Raw genomic sequence first — 21,501 nt, 5'->3', positions numbered from 1 at the left:
CAGTTCAAAGAAAGCTTATCAACAGAAAGTTTTTTCGCCAGGAAAAAATGTGGAACGAATGTGAACTCTATGGCACCATAGCAACAAATAATATCCATGTATGGGAAATCGAAAATGTAATACTTTCTAAAACTCTTACGATTTCGTATATTAAGAGAAATTATTCTAATAAACGCTGTTAAATCAACTAACAGCAATTTGGATCAGATCCTAGTATGTATTTTCATGGACTTTTTTTATTTATTTTCTATTACAAAATACTATTAAAATCAACTCACCTGTTTCTTAGTAGGAGAACGATGCACCATATATAATTCTTCTTTGGGTATTCTAGCTAAACGTTGACCAATATAGGCCGATTCGATATGTTTATTTTCATCGTCGTGATGATGCATATACTCATGATGGGTATCCTGCAAACAAATATCCTTAATAAAAAACATATTCTATTGTCTCACATAAAACATAAAAAATACATACACAACTACCCATATCATCACCACTCTCAGTAAAATCCGTAAAACGTTTTTCGTCCTCTGGATTGGCTTTAAAAAATTCCTCTAACACTTTGCGAGTTTCTGAAAATTCATATAAATAATCAAATGTAGGAGTCTTAACTTTGGTGCACTTTGACGATGACGACAAATCATTATTGTTGTTGTGAGTTGTGGATGAAGATGAAGTGGTTGGCGTCTGTTGTGATTGCGTTTGCGATTGTTGTGCGGCCAATGAAGAGACCATCATATCCTCATCATCAGCATCGATGTCTATAAGATTACCAATTGATTTGTTATTAGCATCGTTGTTATAGATGGAGGAATTAGTACAACTGCCACTACTAGTGGCTTGAGCATAGAATTGATGTTGCTGTTGCATTTGCTGATGTCGAGCATGAGCAGCTTCTTGATGTTGTTGCTGCTGTTGTTGGGGTGTTAATGATGTCATCGGCGAGACACGTTGTGGAAACCCGGGAGGTCTTTTGGGCACCATATTATTGCCGGAGGCATTCGTTGAATTTGATTTCATTGCTGGAGGTTGATTGCCAAAACGTCTAGGTGAACCCTCATATTCGGCAATGGGTAGTTGACCAATCATTTTGGTTACTTTGAGTATATCCTCATTTCCATGATATGAATCGCGTACATGATTAGAATGATTCGAAGAATATGAATTGTTGGACTTATTCATCCAATTGGTATCGATGTCATCGAAGACCACAATTTCACCGTCTCTTAAACACTGGCCATCGGCTTTGCCAACATCTGTAGGAGAACCTGGAGAGGCCAGGCCCTAAAATAAATAAAAAAATATTATAAATCAAAAGTTAACAAAGTTTTATATACATTAAATAGACAATCATATAGAGGAAGAGGAGAAGTGATTATCAAATGTGAATAACACCCACCTGTGGCAGTATATTATGTTGTTCGAATTGACTACCAGGACTGCGACCAACACGTATTTGTTGCAACTGTCTCTGATGAGGATGTATGCTGTACTGCATGTCTGTATTTAGATCTGGTGAATTAAGTACCGTACTGGCTGGGGTAACATTAGGACTGCGCGCACGCATTTCCCATACATAACGTTCTTGAGGCTTAGAGCCAATACCAGCCATACCAACACCCCCACTGCCTATAACACCACAGCTACCAACCATAAGGCCACTCAATGATGCTGCTGCTGCTCCTCCATTATTTATTGATTGCCTGTTATCATGCACACTAATGCTGCTAGTACTGCTATTAGTTGTTGTTGCTGTTGTTTGTGCTACTGCTGCAATATTGTTGACATTACAAATAGCACCACTAACACTTGCACTCATGCCCGCAACCAACCCTCCACCAGCACCACCGCTACCACATGCGAAAACAGTATTAGCTTCAACTGTTGCTGGCATTTTATTATTGCTAATACTAGTACCATTATTTAAGCTGCCTGTGACAGTCGAGCCGGCATGATACAATTCACCCAAAGTTGTGGGGTGTTGTTGTGGTGGTTGCTGCATGTTTGAAGCATAACTATTACTATTATTGTTGCTGCTACGTTGTATTGTTGTTGCTGTTGTATTGTTTAGACTGTTTTTCAATTCTAATGCTGCTGCCGATGTTGTTGTTGGAATATCTGAACTACTACTACTGTTCATGTTGTTACTAATCCTTATTTACTGTGTGTATATTTTCTTAAAGTGATTGATTTAAATTGTATTTTGTTTTTGTCTATAGAATTCCATACAATTTTCCTTAAGTTCTTCTATGGTTTTATTGACTTCCAAGTATTATGTGGAAAATATCATTGAAGTAGAATAGAGTTGAGTAGTAGAAAGTGTTTATTTAGAATCTAAAGTTAATTGATTTTAAATTTTTTATTTCTCTTATTATTGTTTATTTTTATATTCCTTTTTGTCCATGAAGACATATTTTCTTTGTTCAAGTTGTTTTTGTTTCTTTTTAGAAATTCTAATATTTGTAGATTTTTTCACCTTTTCACATTTGTTTTGTTAATTGAATTTCATTGTTGTAGTGGGATTAATCTGCTTTCTTATGTCAAATTAAATATCGCATTTGGATTTATTCACTGTTAAGGAAAGAAAAAATGAAAGAAAAATTAAAAGATGTAACAGTAGGAAATTATATAAAATTCAAGAAAATATTAGAATATGTAAAGAACATTGAACTTTAGAGCTTACAAAGTTTATTGCTTTGAGACCAACATTATTGGAATATTGAAGGAAATATAATAGAATTTTTCTATAAAGAGTGAAATTAAAAAAAAAAATATATTTTTCTAAAATAAGAGTGAAAATATATAGTAACATATATTTTGAAAATTTTTAATTAAATATGTAATGGTTTTTTTAATTTTCCATTAAAAATATTTTTTATAATTTAAAGAATTTTTAAAACAATTTTTCAAAAAAAAAATTATTTAAAGAAACATTAACTTATCACAGAGGTTTTTTGGAAAATTTTCAACAAAATGAAAATTTTTTAAAAAATTTGAAAAAAATATAATTTTTGCAAAATTTTCTAAAAAATACAATTTTTGCTAAATTTTTTAAAACAATGAGAATTTTAAAAAAATATTACAAAAAGAGAATTTTCAGTTCTAGTTTAGTTCTAGTTTAGTTCTAATTCAGTTCTAGTTCAGTTCTAATTCAGTTCTAGTTCAGTTCTAGTTCAGTTCTAGTTCAGTTCTAGTTCAGTTCTAGTTCAGTTCTAGTTCAGTTCTAGTTCAGTTCTAGTTCAGTTCTAGTTCAGTTCTAGTTCAGTTCTAGTTCAGTTCTAGTTCAGTTCTAGTTCAGTTCTAGTTCAGTTCTAGTTCAGTTCTAGTTCAGTTCTAGTTCAGTTCTAGTTCAGTTCTAGTTCAGTTCTAGTTCAGTTCTAGTTCAGTTCTAGTTCAGTTCTAGTTCAGTTCTATTTCAGTTCTAGTCCAGTTCTAGTCCAGTTCTAGTTCAGTTCTAGTTCAGTTCTAGTTCAGTTCTAGTTCAGTTCTAGTTCAGTTCTAGTTCAGTTCTAGTTCAGTTCTAGTTCAGTTCTAGTTCAGTTCTAGTTCAGTTCTAGTTCAGTTCTAGTTCAGTTCTAGTTCAGTTCTAGTTCAGTTCTAGTTCAGTTCTAGTTCAGTTCTAGTTCAGTTCTAGTTCAGTTCTAGTTCAGTTCTAGTTCAGTTCTAGTTCAGTTCTAGTTCAGTTCTAGTTCAGTTCTAGTTCAGTTCTAGTTCAGTTCTAGTTCAGTTCTAGTTCAGTTCTAGTTCTAGTTCAGTTCTAGTTCAGTTCTAGTTCAGTTCTAGTTCAGTTCTAGTTCAGTTCTAGTTCAGTTCTAGTTCAGTTCTAGTTCAGTTCTAGTTCAGTTCTAGTTCAGTTCTAGTTCAGTTCTAGTTCAGTTCTAGTTCAGTTCTAGTTCAGTTCTAGTTCAGTTCTAGTTCAGTTCAAGTTCAGTTCTAGTTCAGTTCTAGTTCAGTTCTAGTTCAGTCCTAGTTCAGTTCTAGTTCAGTTCTAGTTCAGTTCTAGTTCGGTTATGTTCTAGGTCTGTTCTAAGTCTGTTCTAAGTCTGTTCTAAGTCAGTTCTAGTTCAGTTTAACTTTCCGAAATTTTATCGAAAATGTTCTATTAAAGAGATGTCTTCGAAATCTTCTTATTAATAAACAGCGTTTGTCGAAAATTTTCTATAAAAAAGGAAATTTTATTAAAATGTTCTATAAAAAATTATCGAAAATTTTATGTAAATGGAGAAATTATTCAACATTTGCTATTAAAAATGAGATTAACAAACATTTTCTATAAAAAGAGAATCCACAGTTGTTAAATACTTTTTTCTCTTCAATAGTGTTCTCATTCAGTAGAAATTAATCCTAATTGACAGATTATTAGAAACTCTATTTTGCTAATAAACTCCACTCCCCATAGTAATGATGAGTAATCTTTAAACATGTGCTTTGAATAATAAACATTATATACAACAGAACTATGTCGCTATTTATCATAATTAAAATGCATCAGCAATAACTAAGCTTCATATTCATACATACATACATCTAACCCAACATACAAACAAAACCCATTCAGCAATTAGATCCATACATTTAAACAAAAATTTAATTGACTTAAATGACTTATGTCATTCATAATGTACTTAACTTGTAACTTCTAATTCTAAATATCACACTATTTAGAAGCTTAATCGAATTATGAATCATTGATTTTTTTATTTTGTCGAATACTCTGTTTACATTCCTTTTACAAATTTATTACAAAATGTAATAAATCTTAAAACAAAGACTGTTAAAAAAAAACACCAATCCAAAACAAACTTAAAATTGATTCATTAATAAGAATACACAACACAGTATATAAAAATCAAAAAAGAGAAATATTCCATACAACCTCCCCCAATGTCATTTCGAAGATTAAGTCAAATGAAAAACGGAAAACAAAGCAAATGAAAATAAACAGTTAGGCTAGGCATATTGTAAGAAAATCCTTTAGCACAGATAAATCTATGGATACATTACTGCAACTACATTATAATGTTACAATAATATCAACCATTGCCTGCCAGCAGACTGAGTACTACAGTCTGTCGTAGTACCACTCAAGAATGCAGTCATTCAATAATATTTTTCTCGTAAACTTGGCCTCTAAAAAAACTAAAATACAAAAAGGATAATACAACAAAAGCAAAGCAAAGAACAGACTATATGCTGGGAGGATTTTGGGTAGTATGCACACAAAAATTCAAAACATCTATATTGTGTATATGGATAAATTTGTATGAATAAAGGAGATTCTATGAAGAGTTGTTATTTAATAAAAAATTTGCGCAAATAAAAAAAAAAAAAACAAAAATTGTTGAAAATTTCCTATAAATATAAATTTTATCTAAAATTTTCTTTAAAGCTAAATTTTTAAAATAATAAATTTCTATAAAAGAAGTAAGAGTTCTATACTCAGCTATGTCGACTCTTATATACCGTGCACCATAAATAATGTTACCGAAATAGTACCAAAAAGACCCCTTTATTGGTTCTCATTTTTACCTAAAAATCCCCTTTTATAGGTTCTCACAAAATCCGGGCTTTACAAGCTTAATTTCATGTTTCTATTATAGAAAATTCAAAAAGTACCTTTCGTATAACGAAAAAGTACCAATACCTTTTGAAGACAAAAAAGTACCAAAAAGTTCAATTTTATAGGTTCTCCCTTAATCTATTCTTTACATGCAAAATTTTTTTTGTTTCTAGGTTCAATATTATTCAAAAGGTACCTTTTGAAGAAGGAAAAAGTACCAAAATATCCCCTTTTATAGGTTCCCATTTACTCCGGACTCTACAAAGTAAATTTCATGTTTCTAAGCCAATAACAACACACTGCTTCTTGCTCAGCTTTGTTTTTATAAACAAACAAGTACAAGAACAAAATTGACCGTATGATTATGTGTGTTGTCTGTTTATAATTTCTGTCCAGTATGCACCAAAAATCTCAATTTTTATGAAACTTTCAGAGGTTGTCTGGGATTTTTGCATATGTCTCCGTTATTTATGGAAAGATTTCGCTGATTTTAAATAGCGTTCTTCCCAAACGTATGTCTGATAAAATTATTGAAGATTCGGATATCGCAGATATCTGCGGTCTTCTGAAAATTGTTTTCAACATACACACAGACACGCTCCGGGGTATGTTTCCTTGATGAAAGACCCTCATCTTGGTGTATTGCATTCCCAGGGTAAAGAGGTGCACCATACCTCTAGTCTGCCGGGACTATAAACTGTCAATGATATTTCACTTCCTGGCTAGCTCTTGGATGATTTAACACGGGTCTAACCAGAGCAGAACATAACCTGCTACTACGGATGACCAGTTGCCGCAGGACTTCTTCTGGCTGGTCAGTTGCTAGAGGTACTTTAGGGACCCACGCAGTGGCTGTGGTTTAAACCCAAATTCGTGGAAAGGGGGTGCTTGGTTAAAAGATTGATACACGGTGAATTATAAATTTTCGGTATAAGTTTCTGTTTCTAGGATTTTCTAGGGGCGGTACAAACCACAGGGCAAGGCTGTGGATTAATAAAATGTTGGTATTGAGCTGATAATGCAAAGATTGGGTATATGATGAGATGTATCATTCGGATACTTGACAAACTAATATACATATACCTGTCTTACGAAGGTGGATGGTATAAAAAGAAGTCTTCAAAAGATTTCTATAAAAAATTTTTTTTTCAAAATTTTCTATAAAAAAGAATTTTCCCAAATGTTTCTATAAAAAATCTATAAAAAAAGAATATTTCAAAATTTTTCCATCAAAGAGAATTTTCAAAAATTCTCGTTTTTATATGAAAGCTAAATTTTCGAAAAATTTCTATATGAAACAGAAATTTACATAAATTTTCTATATAAAAGAATTTTTCGAAAATTTTCTATGTAAAATAGAAATTTTGTATTTATTATAAAAAAGGGAAATTTTCGAAAAAAATGTATAATATAGAGAATTTCAAAAATAAAAAAGAAATTAAAAAAAATCTAAAAAATCTAAAAATTATGGAATTTTAAAAAATTTTCTTAAAAAGGATTCGCAAATTTTCTTTAAATATAAATTTATGAAAATTTTCAATAATAAAAAAAAATTTCCACCAAAAAAAGAAATTTTTGAAAATTATTAAAAGTGATAAATTTTTTATAAATTTATTATTTTCCATTATAGGTATACGAATTAGTAGAGTTGTCGGTAAATTTGTTCCCAGGATGAAATAACTTGCCATGCTGTCATACCCTGTACTCGTATGCATTAAATAAACGATGATGTTGCAGTAACATTCGCAGCATCATTAGATGAACAAACAGAACAGAGAAACAACAACAACGACGTTAAAGTAGAAGGTGGTAGGCTACAGCTATGGGAGGCTGATGAAGTGAATGGCTGGTTGGCTGACTGGTATTATAAACGAAAAAGAAATGGGTGGAAAAAATTGCAGCCAAGCAAACTGGATGGATGGATATACACATTCATTACTACATAAATATATAAGAATTAAAAAAATCCGCAACAACGAAAATACAAGCAAAACCATAACTACACCTTTGTTTCATTATTATTTTTTTTGCCATTAGCAAACAAGTTCCCTTCAAAATCCATCCTTAGGCCTCCCACAAAAAAAAAGAGTACACAATTAATATATACACCTTCAGTCCACCCCCTTCTTGCAAAGGAGTGAAATAAGAAAGGTATTAACAGCAAGAGGAAAAATTTTTTATTGCAAAAAAGAAATGAAAAAAAAACTCTATAAAAGATTTGCGAATCATTAAAATGCGAAGAAAAAAGTATATATGATGATGAGGAAGAAACATTCATTACTTGCCAAAAAAGTAAAACTTTAATTTTTTACACTTTTCTATTAGAATTTTATTGAAATTAATGAAATTTTTTCTTGTAAAAAATCAATAAATCACTACCATTTTACTTCCTTCCTGTCATCGTCGTTTCATGCTTAAATTTGTATCTATTGCTTATTTTTTTCTACTACTCTGCCCTGAACAGCAAAGAAAATCTTTTCATTTTCATAATTCAATTTTTACACATTTTTGTTGTAAATTTCAATTTGTGTGTGTGTAAATCTGCAAATCTTTACACTAATTACCATTTTATTTTATAATATTGCACTATTTTTCCACAATTATTCTTCTATTTATTCTGTAAATTTTACACAATTTCTTTCTTTTCTTTCCGCAAAATCAATTTTTCTCAAAAATTCTGTCTGTTTTCTTCTGAACAAAAAAAGTGTTTGCTAAAACAATACAAAAAAAAAAAACTTTACACTTTTCTCCCTTCTTTTTTGTTTAAATCTTTTCTTGTGGTTATATTTTGTATTGACGTTCGTTGTTGTGTTGAATTTCTGCGCCAGCTGTTTATATTCAACACACTTGTAGCGGGTGGTAAAAAATAAAAACAAACAAAAACAGGTGTGCTATTGCAAGTGGTGGAATGTTGCCATACTGTTAGCGAAGGGTATTAGAAAAATAACGACATTTTTTATATTTAAATGTCCTTTATTTAAAATAAAAAAGTTATTTAATAAATTCTCTGGAAAAGACAGAAGAGAGCAGGAGCATTCTGCAATATCATTTTTTATGTGCTGCGCCAAATAAAAGTCGCCCTAGGGATACGCAGCGGCCTAGTTCCCATAAGAAATACACGTATTTGTGTGAGGTGCACAGCCAAATCTGCAAATTCGCAGCAATTTGAATAATGAGGTGACAGCGTGTGACAATTTGTGGAAAATACATCTATGTGGTTTCAATAAATGTCAAATTTTTTTCATATGTGATTTGACATTCTGGAAACTCAAAGACGTCTGTATACTAGGGTTCTATAGTTGAAACGAAAAGTCGACTTTTCGACTTTTTGCATTTAGTTAAAAGTCGACTTTTCGACTTTTTCCATTTTATGAAAAGTAGATTTTTCGACTTTTCGACCTTTTTCATTTATTTAAAAGTCGACTTTTAGACTTTTCGACTTTTAGTATTTTATAAATGGTCGACTTTTTGACTTTTTCCGACTTTTCGACTTTTTCCGACTTTTTTCGACTTTTCGACTTTTTTCGACTTTTTCCGACTTTTTCCGACTTTTTGACTTTTTGATTTTTTACGACATTTTGACTATTTTCGATTTATTTCGACTTTTTTCGACTATTTTTTTTACTTTTTTCGAATTTTTCCGACTATTTTAGAGTCTTTGACCTCTTTTCCACTTTTTTAAAATTTTCGACTTTTCGACTTTTTTCGACTTTTCGACTTTTCGACTTTTTTCGACTTTTCGACTTTTTTCGACTTTCTTCGACTTTTTCCGACTTATCGACTTTTCAACTTTTTTCGACTTTCCGATTTTTTGACTTTTCGACTTTTATTTACAAAGTCGACTTTTCGACTTTTTTTGTAGACGATAGTCGAGTTATCGACTTTTTTGGAACAAAATAGTCGACTTCGACTTTTCGACTTTTCTCGACAAAAAGTCGATTGTTCGATTATTCGAAAGTCGATTTATAAACCCTACTGTATACTAGGCTCTGCTTACAATTTATGTTTTTGACAATATGCGCCATCTATGTGTGATGAAAAAATTAAATGTACGCTTTTCAAAGACACTTTATTAGTTTAATTTTTCGCTGAGGGGCAGAGAGATAGAAAATTACGTGATAACGTAACGTGGAGAAAAACAACGTAATGAGAGAGCATTTAGTTAACAACAAAATAAACAGTTGAACGGAGTATATCAAACGGTAGAGTTCGTTAAAAACGTTAAAGCGGATGAAAAACAAAACAAACAAAAAATACAAGTAACTAAAAGATACAAAATTTAAATATTTAACAAAATGAGTTAGTTAAAAACAAATACATAATAACAAAACAAACAAAAAATACAACAATAATAAAACCATAATGTTAATAAATGAAAATTTTAATGAATCTTTTTGTAGAAGATACAAATAATTACCTAGAACACCTGTGTATCTAAGAGATACAACAAAAATTAGAACAAGTAATTACCAGGAACAAAACAGGGTGGGTTAATAAAATTTGACATGTGCAGCCTGCCATTCTGGGTTTATTGACAACAAATCAAAAGCGGCAATAAGAAAGTACATAAAAGGAATTTTTAGAATTTAAAAGATTCCCTTTGTTGTGTGTGTTTGTTATCTACAAATAAATTTTTATCTTTTATTTGAAGATACACATTTGCTAAATTTTAAGGGTTGCGGATTTGTTTTTGCCTTTCTTTGTTATTTTTCAGGACAAATGACCTTTCAAGCTGTAAATTGCTTTTATGACTTTTTGACGCTTTACTCGTTCCCCTGATTTTTTTTTTCTCATAGTTGATTATTTGTTGTGAATTTTATACACTGCAAGTAGTTTTCGGTATCCAACGGATACAAACATTTTTTGTTATTTTTTGTTGTGTCGACCAAAAAAAAAAAAAAAAAAAAACACAGTTTAGTGTGCGTGTTAGAGAAAAATTGTTTTCATTCGTGGGGTGGTTAAATATTGTTCTAAATTTATGGAAACAAAAATTTCTTTAAATGCAAAAAATTAAAAAAAATCAATACAGAAATTTAAAGAAAAATTGTAAAAAATATAAATATATAATAAATAGTGTATTTCTAGCCTTAAAATTTATTTACCAGATACCAAAATAAAAAAAAATCTATGTATCTAAATTAAAACATCAGCATTTACATAAATCACAACTAAAATAGAAAATTATAAATCAATACTAAAAAGCAAGTGCCAAAATTTATCATACTCAAGAAATCAGAATCATAAATATATTTTTATAAAAACCTAAAGTGTAATTGAAAAAAATTTGCTTAAACAATTGGATAGCAATCATCTAACATTTTTCATCTAGAATTTATTACAGATACATTTTTGTATCTGTTTATTTCATTACATCTTTAAACTGCTTTAAAGGTAAGTTTACATTTAATGTTTTGCTTAAGTTTAACATAACTGTTTTTTGAAAAACCCACTATACCATAACGTTAAAGAAAAATTTCAGAAAAATTATTAATAATAAACTGAAAATTATGAAAATAAAGAAATATTTATGTTTATTTCATTTTTTTATGTATAAATAATTTATTATTTTTGTACTTTCTTATGCGGTGTTATAGGAGATTTACAAAACTCTTGTAATTTATATACACATGTATATGTATCAGGCATGGAAAATTCGGTACTTTAATACTTTTTGATATCTATTTCAAATATATAAACTTTTGATAAGTAGTCCATATTGTAGTCAATTGGTCAGTCTATAGGCAATAGTCTAGTACAATGCCTAGGCTATAGTCGAGTCTACAGTCTAGTCTATAGTCTAGTCTATAGTCTAGTCTATAGTCTAGTCTATAGTCTAGTCTATAGTCTCGTCTATAGTCTAGTCTATAGTCTAGTCTATAGTCTAGTCTATAGTCTAGTCTATAGTCTCGTCTATAGTCTAGTCTATAGTCTCGTCTATAGTCTAGTCTATAGTCTAGTCTATAGTCTAGTCTATAGTCTAGTCTATAGTCTAGTCTATAGTCTAGTCTATAGTCTAGTCTATAGTCTAGTCTATAATCGTCTAGTCTAGTCTATAGTCTAGTCTAGTCTATAGTCTAGTCTAGTCTAGTCTAGTCTAGTCTAGTCTAGTCTATAGTCTAGTCTAGTCTATAGTCTAGTCTAGTCTATAGTCTAGTCTAGTCTATAGTCTATAGTCTAGTCTATAGTCTAGTCTATAGTCTAGTCTATAGTCTAGTCTATAGTCTAGTCTATAGTCTAGTCTATAGTCTAGTCTATAGTCTAGTCTATAGTCTAGTCTATAGTCTAGTCTATAGTCTAGTCTATAGTCTAGTCTATAGTCTAGTCTATAGTCTAGTCTATAGTCTAGTCTATAGTCTAGTCTATAGTCTAGTCTATAGTCTAGTCTATAGTCTAGTCTATAGTCTAGTCTATAGTCTAGTCTATAGTCTAGTCTATAGTCTAGTCTATAGTCTAGTCTATAGTCTAGTCTATAGTCTAGTCTATAGTCTAGTCTATAGTCTAGTCTATAGTCTAGTCTATAGTCTAGTCTATAGTCTAGTCTATAGTCTAGTCTATAGTCTAGTCTATAGTCTAGACTATAGACTAGACTAGTCTATAGTCTAGTCTATAGTCTAGTCTATAGTCTAGTCTATAGTCTAGTCTATAGTCTAGTCTATAGTCTAGTCTATAGTCTAGTCTATAGTCTAGTCTATAGTCTAGTCTATAGTCTAGTCTATAGTCTAGTCTATAGTCTAGTCTATAGTCTAGTCTATAGTCTAGTCTATAGTCTAGTCTATAGTCTAGTCTATAGTCTAGTCTATAGTCTAGTCTATAGTCTAGTCTATAGTCTAGTCTAGTCTCTAGTCTAGTCTCTAGTCTAGTCTAGTCTCTAGTCTAGTCTAGTCTCTAGTCTAGTCTATAGTCTAGTCTCTAGTCTAGTCTATAGTCTAGTCTACAGTCTAGTCTATAGTCTAGTCTATAGTCTAGTCTATAGTCTAGTCTATAGTCTAGTCTATAGTCTAGTCTATAGTCTAGTCTATAGTCTAGTCTATAGTCTTGTCTATAGTCTAGTCTATAGTCTAGTCTATAGTCTAGTATATAGTCTAGTCTATAGTCTAGTCTATAATATAATGAAAATAAGACTACAGATTGTAACAATCTATAAGAGGCAACTTTTTGGTACTTTTTCTTTCCTAAAAAGATACTTTGGAATTTTTGTCTAATGTTAGACTAATACAAAGAACTTTTTTCATTAGATTAAAGTAGCGAAGTGCCTAGGGTAATATGTTAGTTTTGTTTTAAGTTTAACTATTGATGTTTTTATACCTACTCTCTCCATATCTCCCTTACTCTCTTTCTATAAATGTATCTTTCACTCTGGTTTTAACCGTTCCAAACGAATGCATTTTGTTTAAACATTATTCGAGAGTTAACATTTATGCGGTTTTAATTGCAATTTTAGATTTTGATTTGTTTTTCTAAACAAAAAAATCTAAAATAGAAATGGGAACAGTGGTTTTTTAGACTGTTATGTGGTATTTTTGTTAATATTCTGAAATCAATGACCTGATTTTATGTAAAATTAATTTCTTAATAAAATTTTCTAATTAAAAGTTTATAAATATTTAAAGAATGTTTACTACTATAAATGTTAGTACACGAAGAAAAATAGTTTAATGATGTTTACGCTCAACGATTTTTTTAGTCTATAGTCTAGTCTATAATTTAGTCTATAGTCTAGTCTATAGTCCAGTCTATAGTCTAGTCTATAGTCTAGTCTATAGTCTAGTCTATAGTCTAGTCTATAGTCTAGTCTATAGGTCTAGTCTATAGTCTAGTCTATAGTCTAGTCTATAGTCTAGTCTATAGTCTAGTCTATAGTCTAGTCTATAGTCTAGTCTATAGTCTAGTCTATAGTCTAGTCTATAGTCTAGTCTATAGTCTAGTCAATAGTCTATTCTATAGTCTAGTCTATAGTCTAGTCTATAGTCTAGTCTATAGTCTAGTCTATAGTCTAGTCTATAGTCTAGTCTATAGTTCGTCTATAGTCTAGTCTATAGTCTAGTCTATAGTCTAGTCTATAGTCTAGTCTATAGTCTAGTCTATAGTCTAGTCTATAGTCTAGTCTATAGTCTAGTCTATAGTCTAGTCTATAGTCTAGTCTATAGTCTAGTCTATAGTCTAGTCTATAGTCTAGTCTATAGTCTAGTCTATAGTCTAGTCTATAGTCTAGTCTATAGTCTAGTCTATAGTCTAGTCTATAGTCTAGTCTATAGTCTAGTCTATAGTCTAGTCTATAGTCTAGTCTATAGTCTAGTCTATAGTTAGTCTATAGTCTAGTCTATAGTCTAGTCTATAGTCTAGTCTATAGTCTAGTCTATAGTCTAGTCTATAGTCTAGTCTATAGTCTAGTCTATAGTCTAGTCTATAGTCTAGTCTATAGTCTAGTCTATAGTCTAGTCTATAGTCTAGTCTATAGTCTAGTCTATAGTCTAGTCTATAGTCTAGTCTATAGTCTAGTCTATAGTCTAGTCTATAGTCTAGTCTATAGTCTAGTCTATAGTCTAGTCTATAGTCTAGTCTATAGTCTAGTCTATAGTCTAGTCTATAGTCTAGTCTATAGTCTAGTCTATAGTCTAGTCTATAGTCTAGTCTATAGTCTAGTCTATAGTCTAGTCTATAGTCTAGTCTATAGTCTAGTCTATAGTCTAGTCTATAGTCTAGTCTATAGTCTAGTCTAGTCTATAGTCTAGTCTATAGTCTAGTCTATAGTCTAGTCTATAGTCTAGTCTATAGTCTAGTCTATAGTCTAGTCTATAGTCTAGTCTATAGTCTAGTCTATAGTCTAGTCTATAGTCTAGTCTATAGTCTAGTCTATAGTCTAGTCTATACTCTAGTCTATAGTGTAGTCTATAGTCTAGTCTATAGTCTAGTCTATAGTCTAGTCTATAGTGTAGTCTATAGTGTAGTCTATAGTCTAGTCTATAGTCTAGTCTATAGTCTAGTCTATAGTCTAGTCTATAGTCTAGTCCATAGTCTAGTCTACAGTCTTATCTTTAGTCTAGTATATATTCTAATCTATAGTATAGTCTATAGATCACATTAATAGAAATAGAGCTTAACATTTTCCTGTTTGAGTTGTCCTTCTCTTTTGGTCTCTTTAAATGACTCTCTCAAACCACTGTAACACACTGTACGAATTTCCTTTTCCTTACACGATTTTTGTTTTATCTCGAGTCGCCTATTTTTTTTTCTAGCAACATTTTGTTCCGTTCCAAACATGAATGTGCATGTATTTTGCTGGTTGGCTTAACTATTCGGATGGTTGGTTTCCCTATTTAACACTTTAATTGTGACACTAACAAAATTTAGGAAAAATTGTGAAAAAAAATTACAATTTACCGCTTTTTAAATGACACAAAACTCAGCGAGTCTTTTAATACATAATTTGTACATTGTCATGTTAAAATGTTTTGTTTTATTTAAGAAATCATGCACCGAAATTATGCAGTGTCATCAACCAGAGAGACAGAGCTAAAGAAACAAAAAAATATATAATAATATGTATTTATGAGGAAAAAAATTGCAGCGGTGATATGACCTCATTTTTTTTTTTTTTTTTTTTTTTTTTTTTTGTTTTAGTTGGTTAAATTAAAGTTTATTTTCACAAAGAAATTTGGTTAAGAAATTATGGGAGAAATTTGCATATTTAAGAATTTTTGTGAATGGAAATATTGAACATGTTAAAATAAGGCAAAGATGTTTACTAAGCAAGTTTAGGGCATATTATGAGCAGCAACATGTTGCTAGTGAAGTTTATTGCAGAAAAATAGCCATAATTTTGTACATTATAAGGCAGCATATATCTGTAAAATATTATTTAAAGAAATTGCAAATATTATTTAAATAAATTTTGGTGACTTTAAAATCTAGCTAGCAACATGTTGCTGGTAAAAATTATCTACTATTTGTTTAAAATTATTAAAAATAAGTATTATTATGTCAAAAATAGTTTTGTATATTGCATTTAAATGCTATTATTCATTTATTTTAAATAATTTCTAAAAAATGTGTTCAGCAACATGTTGCTAAACACAAAATACAAATATTGATTGCAATTATTTGTTAGTTATTATTTTATGTAAGAAAATTTCCAGCAAAATTTAGATTTGCGTAGCGTAAAACTCTTTTCAATATTGTTGCCAGCAACATGTTGCTTTGAAATATTATAAATAATTTAATCTATTCATTTAGAATTATTGTTAAGATTTTGTTTATATTGTAAATATATCATTTGTGTGTAAATGTGTAAATATATCATTTAACGTTGTAAATAAAACGTGACAATTTAATTTGTTTGATTATTATTCTATGATTTAGCAAAAATTTTGGTCTTAAATCACTTCGTTTTTCACTGTTCACACTGTCGAAAGACGAACTCTTAGTCTATTCGTCATTTAAAAAGGGACTCAATCTATAGGGACTATTTATATCGTTTCTAAGGGTCAGAGTTTGCCAATTCTGCAGTAAAGACAAGTCTATTTTATTCTTTAGAGGAACCTAAACAGATGTTACGGACTTACTACTTTTGTGTTGAGGACTTGATTTATGTCTATCGTTGCTAAGAGTCAGAGTTTGCCAATTCTTCATAAAAGACAAGTCTATTCTATCCTTTAGAGCGACCTAAGCAGATGATACGGACTTACTACTTTTGTGTTGAGAACTCGATTTATATCATTGCTAAGGGTCAGAGTTTGCCAATTTTTCAGAAAAGACAACTATATTTTATAATTTATAGGGACGTGTGTAAATGTTACGGACTTACTACCTTTGTGTTGATGACCTGAAATTGGACAGAATTAGAAGCAATTCTTTTTCAAAAATTGTTCGTCTATTCCTCTAGTTTATGTCCTTTGTTATCCTTCAAACGCGTTTTTAAAGCGAGAGTGCATATTTATGTATATAGAGAGACGTTAGAGTGAACAAGATTTTGGATCAATTCTGTTCTAGAAATTCCTCTCTTCTAAATCACTTTCGTCTTTACCTATTCACATAGTAAAAAGACGAACCCATAACCTTAGCGTCAGTCAAAAAGTTACCGGATCTAAAAAACACGATTTATAACTTTGCAAAAAGGATCAGAGTTTGCCAATTCCTCTAAAAATACTATAGGTTTTAAGACTAGACTCTATTTTAGAGGGACGTGAAAAGATGTTTCTCGCTTATTACGTTTGTAATGAGAACGTTGATAGTAAACAATCACTTGTTTTAGAGAAACGTCGAAATGGGACATATATTGGAGTAGAAATCGTACGTCTATTACCTCACTACAAGACCCTTATTATAACAAATAATAAGTAATAGCGTTGTTCATCATCAAAAATCGAAAGAAGGACCCGCAGTTTTAGTGTCGTTTAAAAAGAGTCTTTCTTTATGAACGATAGAAATTTATGTATATCTCTGCTTTGGTCAGATTTTTAATAAATTTGTCCTAATTCCTAAGTACCTAGTACCCTACTTCCATATTGGTACTACTTTCATAAAGTTCAATCTCTTTAAAGAGACAGAAAAACTTTGTACAAAGAGTTAGGAACAAGAATCGGTTTCAATTCTTAAAGAATCAGTTACAATACTTTATAAACTGAATTAGTTCTGAACTAGTGCGAGAATCAGTTGTTGTGCTTTATAAACTGAATAAGTTCTGAAAATATTCATTCTCAAACAAATAATTTAAGAATTAATTTTTACAAGCTTGACGAATCCGTTTTAATTCAAAGTTAAACAATTCTATGAAATCCTAAAATTTCAAATGAAACATGACTAATTAGCAACTGGTTCATTAAGTTTGCTTTGCGACCAATCAACTCTTCTTACAGTGTATTTTATTTGTATGCATTATGAATAATAGTATTTTCCGCTATTTTCTATAACATAAAACTTAATCTTGATATATTTAAATAAGAATCGCAATAACAATTAATTACGTTGAATTCTCTAGTTTAGCGGTATAATACACATAAATTGTTATAATTAAACATTATTTTTAAGTGTTATGTGGTACAGGCAAAACTATGGCAGGTAGATAGACAGACAATGAATTTCTAAAGTAGTTATAAAGAAAAACAAAAAAAAACTAACGCTGAGATGACCAATATGATATGAATGAATTGGAAAGTAACTAAAACGGCAAGTAATTAATAATGTATACAGCTAGCAACATGTTGCAGTACAAAGATTGTTAATTAAAGAGGCATAAACATGGATCGGATAAAAATAATTGTTCTAGTAATCAAATTTCATTAATTAGTTAAGAACTTACACGTTTTTTATAAAGAAACTAAAACTTTTTAATGCTAGCAACATGTTGCAGAACAAATATGTTGAATTAAAGAAGCATAAACTTGAAATTATTTATTAAAATATTAGCTCAAGTAACAAAATTTCATTAATTAGTTAAGGAACTTACAAGTTTTTAATAATAAACATGATAATGCTAGCAACATGTTGCTAAGAATTGTTTAAAAATTTATTAAAATTGTTTAACTAATAGCAAAAACTAAATAATTTGTTAAGAATTTAATAAATAGTAATTAACTCAACAATTAAATTGAAAATTTATACTACCAGCAACATGTTGCTAAAGAATTTAATCCTGGTTTTACCAAAAATAAAACTTTTCCCCAACTTCTACTGCCCTCGAAAGTTATTTCCTGTTTACTTAATATTATTTATTTTCAAAAAAGTATCCAACAAATTGCGGAAAATTGTTTTAAGTTTTTTTCTCTTTCATCAAAAAAAAAAAAAAATCACACAAAAATCCTTTGTTCTTAAACGTCTTTAACAAAGTGTTTTCTGTGAATTATTTTGAAGATGAAACAAAACGCAAGAACAAAAAAAAAACAATAAACTCAATCTAAACTCTTCAAACAATATTTTCTAAATGCATCATCTAGCCAAACTCAGCAGCAGCAGCAACAAAAAGGTTAGATAATCTGTAGTTTTAGTTTAACGGCACGTTTGTAACGCCTTAATGAACATAACAACAACAACTAGTTATAGACGTAGTTAAATTTATGTTCTAAATACTAAGAGAGGTTTAATGAACTTGTTGAGGAAAAGATGTGCTAGTTTGATATTTCAAAATTCAACCTTTAAAAATGGGTAAAATTTTGGGGACAAATAAGATCTTCTTATTTCTGAAATTTCACGTAAACCATTCTTGGTTCCTACAAGACTTGAACTGAACATTTTAGTTTTTTTATATCTTGTGGTGTCCCAATCAGAATAATGAAATCATATACTAAAACTCTTATTAATTGAACAAGGAGTTTTCTGAGCACGAACAGGGAGCATAGGTTCCAAATAGCATCCGTTCAATCGTCCATCCTCCTCATTTAATTGTTTTATAAAATTGTCCATCATAAGTGTGTTACTGATTCATTCTCGAGCATCGGGTAGATTTTGAACTGATTCCGTTCAATAGATCTTACGTTTAACAGTAAAAATATAGTTTAATTTTCCCAAAGTTTGACCCACTGCCTCACTACGAAAGCGAATTGCTCTAGAGACCTTTAGTCCAGTTCTCTAATCATATAGTTTTATAATAAGTATTATGTATAAGTAAGGTTTCGTCCAGAATCAGCAAAGGCACCAATAAGTTATAATGATCATTCTTTCAATCGTCCATTTCTCTAAACTGATTATTTTATAAAATGTTTCATAATTATCTAGTTTTAAGAGAGAGGAGAGAATCAGATAGATTTTTACCTTCTATTGTAGAGATCTTTCATTTGACAGTTTCGTTTTCGTTTGGTTCTCTCAAATGAAGATCCACTGTCTCATAGCGAAAGTGACTTCACCCAGAAATTTTGTGAACTCTTTTTAAGTAGTTTTCCTGAAACTCTTCTCTATACAACTTTTGATCTGGAGACCTTAATCGTCCATTCTCTGATCCGATTGTTTTATGTATAAGTATTGTTTTGTCCAGTATCCGAAGAGGAACTCAAGACATTACCATCAATTCTAAAAATACTTGTTTCACTGATGCGATTTATATCTTTGCATTGGACCAGAGTTTGCCAATTCCTCGGATAATTATTATAAAAATATTTATTAAATTGAGAAGACATTTCATCTGTACCGCGATCATGTTGACATCCTTTATAAATGTCTGACGTAGGAATCGGACAGATTTTGAACCAATTCTGTTCTAGAGCTCTTCTGTTTGATCTTCCATTTTAATCTATAATGAGTTCATAAGTATTATTTCGTTCCCCTCTCAAAGAGACTCTTTCTATCTGCGTATTGAGTCGGAGTTTAATCGAACAGGAACGTTGGATTCGAACAGATTTCGAAGCTATTCTATACGAAAGAACGAAAATCTCTTTCAATTCTTAATTTCTTTACTGCAAATCCTAAATATTATTTTGCTCGACTTAAAAATCGGAAGAGGAACTCACAGTCTTATCATTGTTGAAAGGAGAATTAATATAGACTGCTGATTCTATCTTGCCATTGAGGTAGAGTTTGCCAACTCCTCAAAGAAAGTTTTTAGTTACCACATCCTATAATCTTCTAGAAATCATACAGAAGGGAAATCCAACCTTCATTATGGTTTAAAAATATATTTGGTCCGGAAAAACAATTACAAACTTTGCATTGGACAATTTTTAGGAAATCTTTCAAACGTTGCTTTACTCGAATTAATTGATTCCGATTGTTTCTTTCTCCTGAAAAAAAAGGAGAAATTCAAGGCTTAAGAGTCATTCGAAAAGGGGCTTGATCTACGAGACCATTTACATTTTTGTGTGAAACTGTCATTATTATTAAGGTTTTCAAAGTTAGTGATCCTATTTGATCCAGTGACCGAATCTGGTATTAACCAACATTTCCATTTTGACCTTTTACCTCAGTGATAAAAGAGTTTACGATTAAGGTCTTTAAAAGTTCGTTTAAGATTCGCATGTGTGAGTTTTTTTCCCATTTAAGCCTTTTGCACTTTGTTTTGCTGTGTTAACGATGATGATGAAAATGTAACTTGTTTCAATTTTAATGTTTTTTTTTTTAACTTTTTTTTGTTCTTCGTCGCTTTTTTGCTCAAAACAAACAAAATCTTATGAATCACGTTTTTGTGTATTTTTGCTGTTGTTTGTCTTTTATTATTATTTTATTTTTTCATATATACAGCATCGAATAAATACCTTTTATTTTCATTCTACTTGAGATGTGGGTCTTTTGGTGTGAAGAGGGCTTTGACTTGTAATTCTTCTTTTTTTTTTTTTTTTGTACATCTTGCGATGCAATAAGATGCCATGCAATGAACTGTATTGTTGTTGCTGTTGATGCCGTTGTTGTAGCTCTTGTTGACTTAAGTGCATGAAGTATTAAGAGGAAGAATGAACAGCAACTACTTTAGATACAAAGTATTTTTTTTTTGTGTTTTTCTTTTCTATCTATCTCTATCTATTTTTCTGTTTTGTTATTGTTTTTGCTCTAACTGAAGTTGTTGTAAAATGTTGAATGCAAAAAAAAATATAGAATTACAGGATGCATTTGTTTAATAGAATGTTGTTTGGTTGGTTTGTGCTTCTTCTAACTTGCGCTTCCTGTTATAAATTCTTAGAAATAACTACATTTACTAGTAACCTAAAGTGTTACGTATTTAAGTAGATTTGTAGAAAAATTTATGGTTTTTATGTAAAACATGTTTAAAAATCAGGAAATTACAAAATCTTTAAAATGTTGTAAACATTTTATATGGAGTTATCAAGTAAAGGTTTATAGATTTTTGCCTAAGTTTTTCTTATAACAATCTGTGAATATGTTTCTGACATTATCTGCTTGTTCAACATGTTGCTGGCAACATTAGGATGTAACAATTTCATTTTCCTAATTGTTATTATATATATGTATATAAAGATTCCAGCATAATGTGGACTCTATAGATGAATCTTAGA

General features: G+C 30.3%; 2 protein-coding genes across 13 annotated transcripts in view; one reads left to right on the top strand and one right to left on the bottom strand.

Annotated features, from left to right (window-relative positions):
* LOC119604434 overlaps positions 1 to 8,308 on the bottom strand; it is a 44,138-nt gene extending 35,830 nt beyond the window's left edge. For both annotated transcript variants that reach the window (XM_037957022.1, XM_037957023.1), the window contains exons 1-4: positions 8,131 to 8,308; positions 1,406 to 2,577; positions 481 to 1,290; positions 279 to 413 (exon numbers count right to left, since the gene is read on the bottom strand). In XM_037957022.1, coding sequence (XP_037812950.1) covers positions 279 to 413; positions 481 to 1,290; positions 1,406 to 2,146 — 1,686 coding nt within the window. In that variant the 5' untranslated portion in view covers positions 2,147 to 2,577; positions 8,131 to 8,308. The remainder of the gene's footprint in view (positions 1 to 278; positions 414 to 480; positions 1,291 to 1,405; positions 2,578 to 8,130) is intronic.
* A 1,434-nt stretch (positions 8,309 to 9,742) lies between these two features.
* The window catches only part of LOC119604435 (Y' element ATP-dependent helicase YJL225C), an 86,340-nt gene continuing 74,581 nt past the window's right edge, over positions 9,743 to 21,501 (top strand). For 2 of the 11 annotated variants that reach the window (XM_037957033.1, XM_037957026.1), the window contains exons 1-2: positions 9,751 to 9,825; positions 10,652 to 10,957. The gene's annotated coding sequence lies outside the window, so the exon portion shown is untranslated. Of the gene's footprint in view, positions 10,958 to 21,501 lie in introns of all 11 variants that reach the window. The other 9 variants (XM_037957034.1, XM_037957028.1, XM_037957025.1 and 6 more) reach the window with 8 other exon arrangements.

The sequence above is a fragment of the Lucilia sericata genome, unplaced genomic scaffold, assembly GCF_015586225.1.
Source record: "Lucilia sericata isolate MDLA Ls3-8-SP2 unplaced genomic scaffold, ASM1558622v1 Contig000391F_arrow, whole genome shotgun sequence".
Classification (NCBI taxonomy): domain Eukaryota; kingdom Metazoa; phylum Arthropoda; class Insecta; order Diptera; family Calliphoridae; genus Lucilia; species Lucilia sericata.
This window is presented reverse-complemented; position numbering and strand designations above follow the sequence as displayed.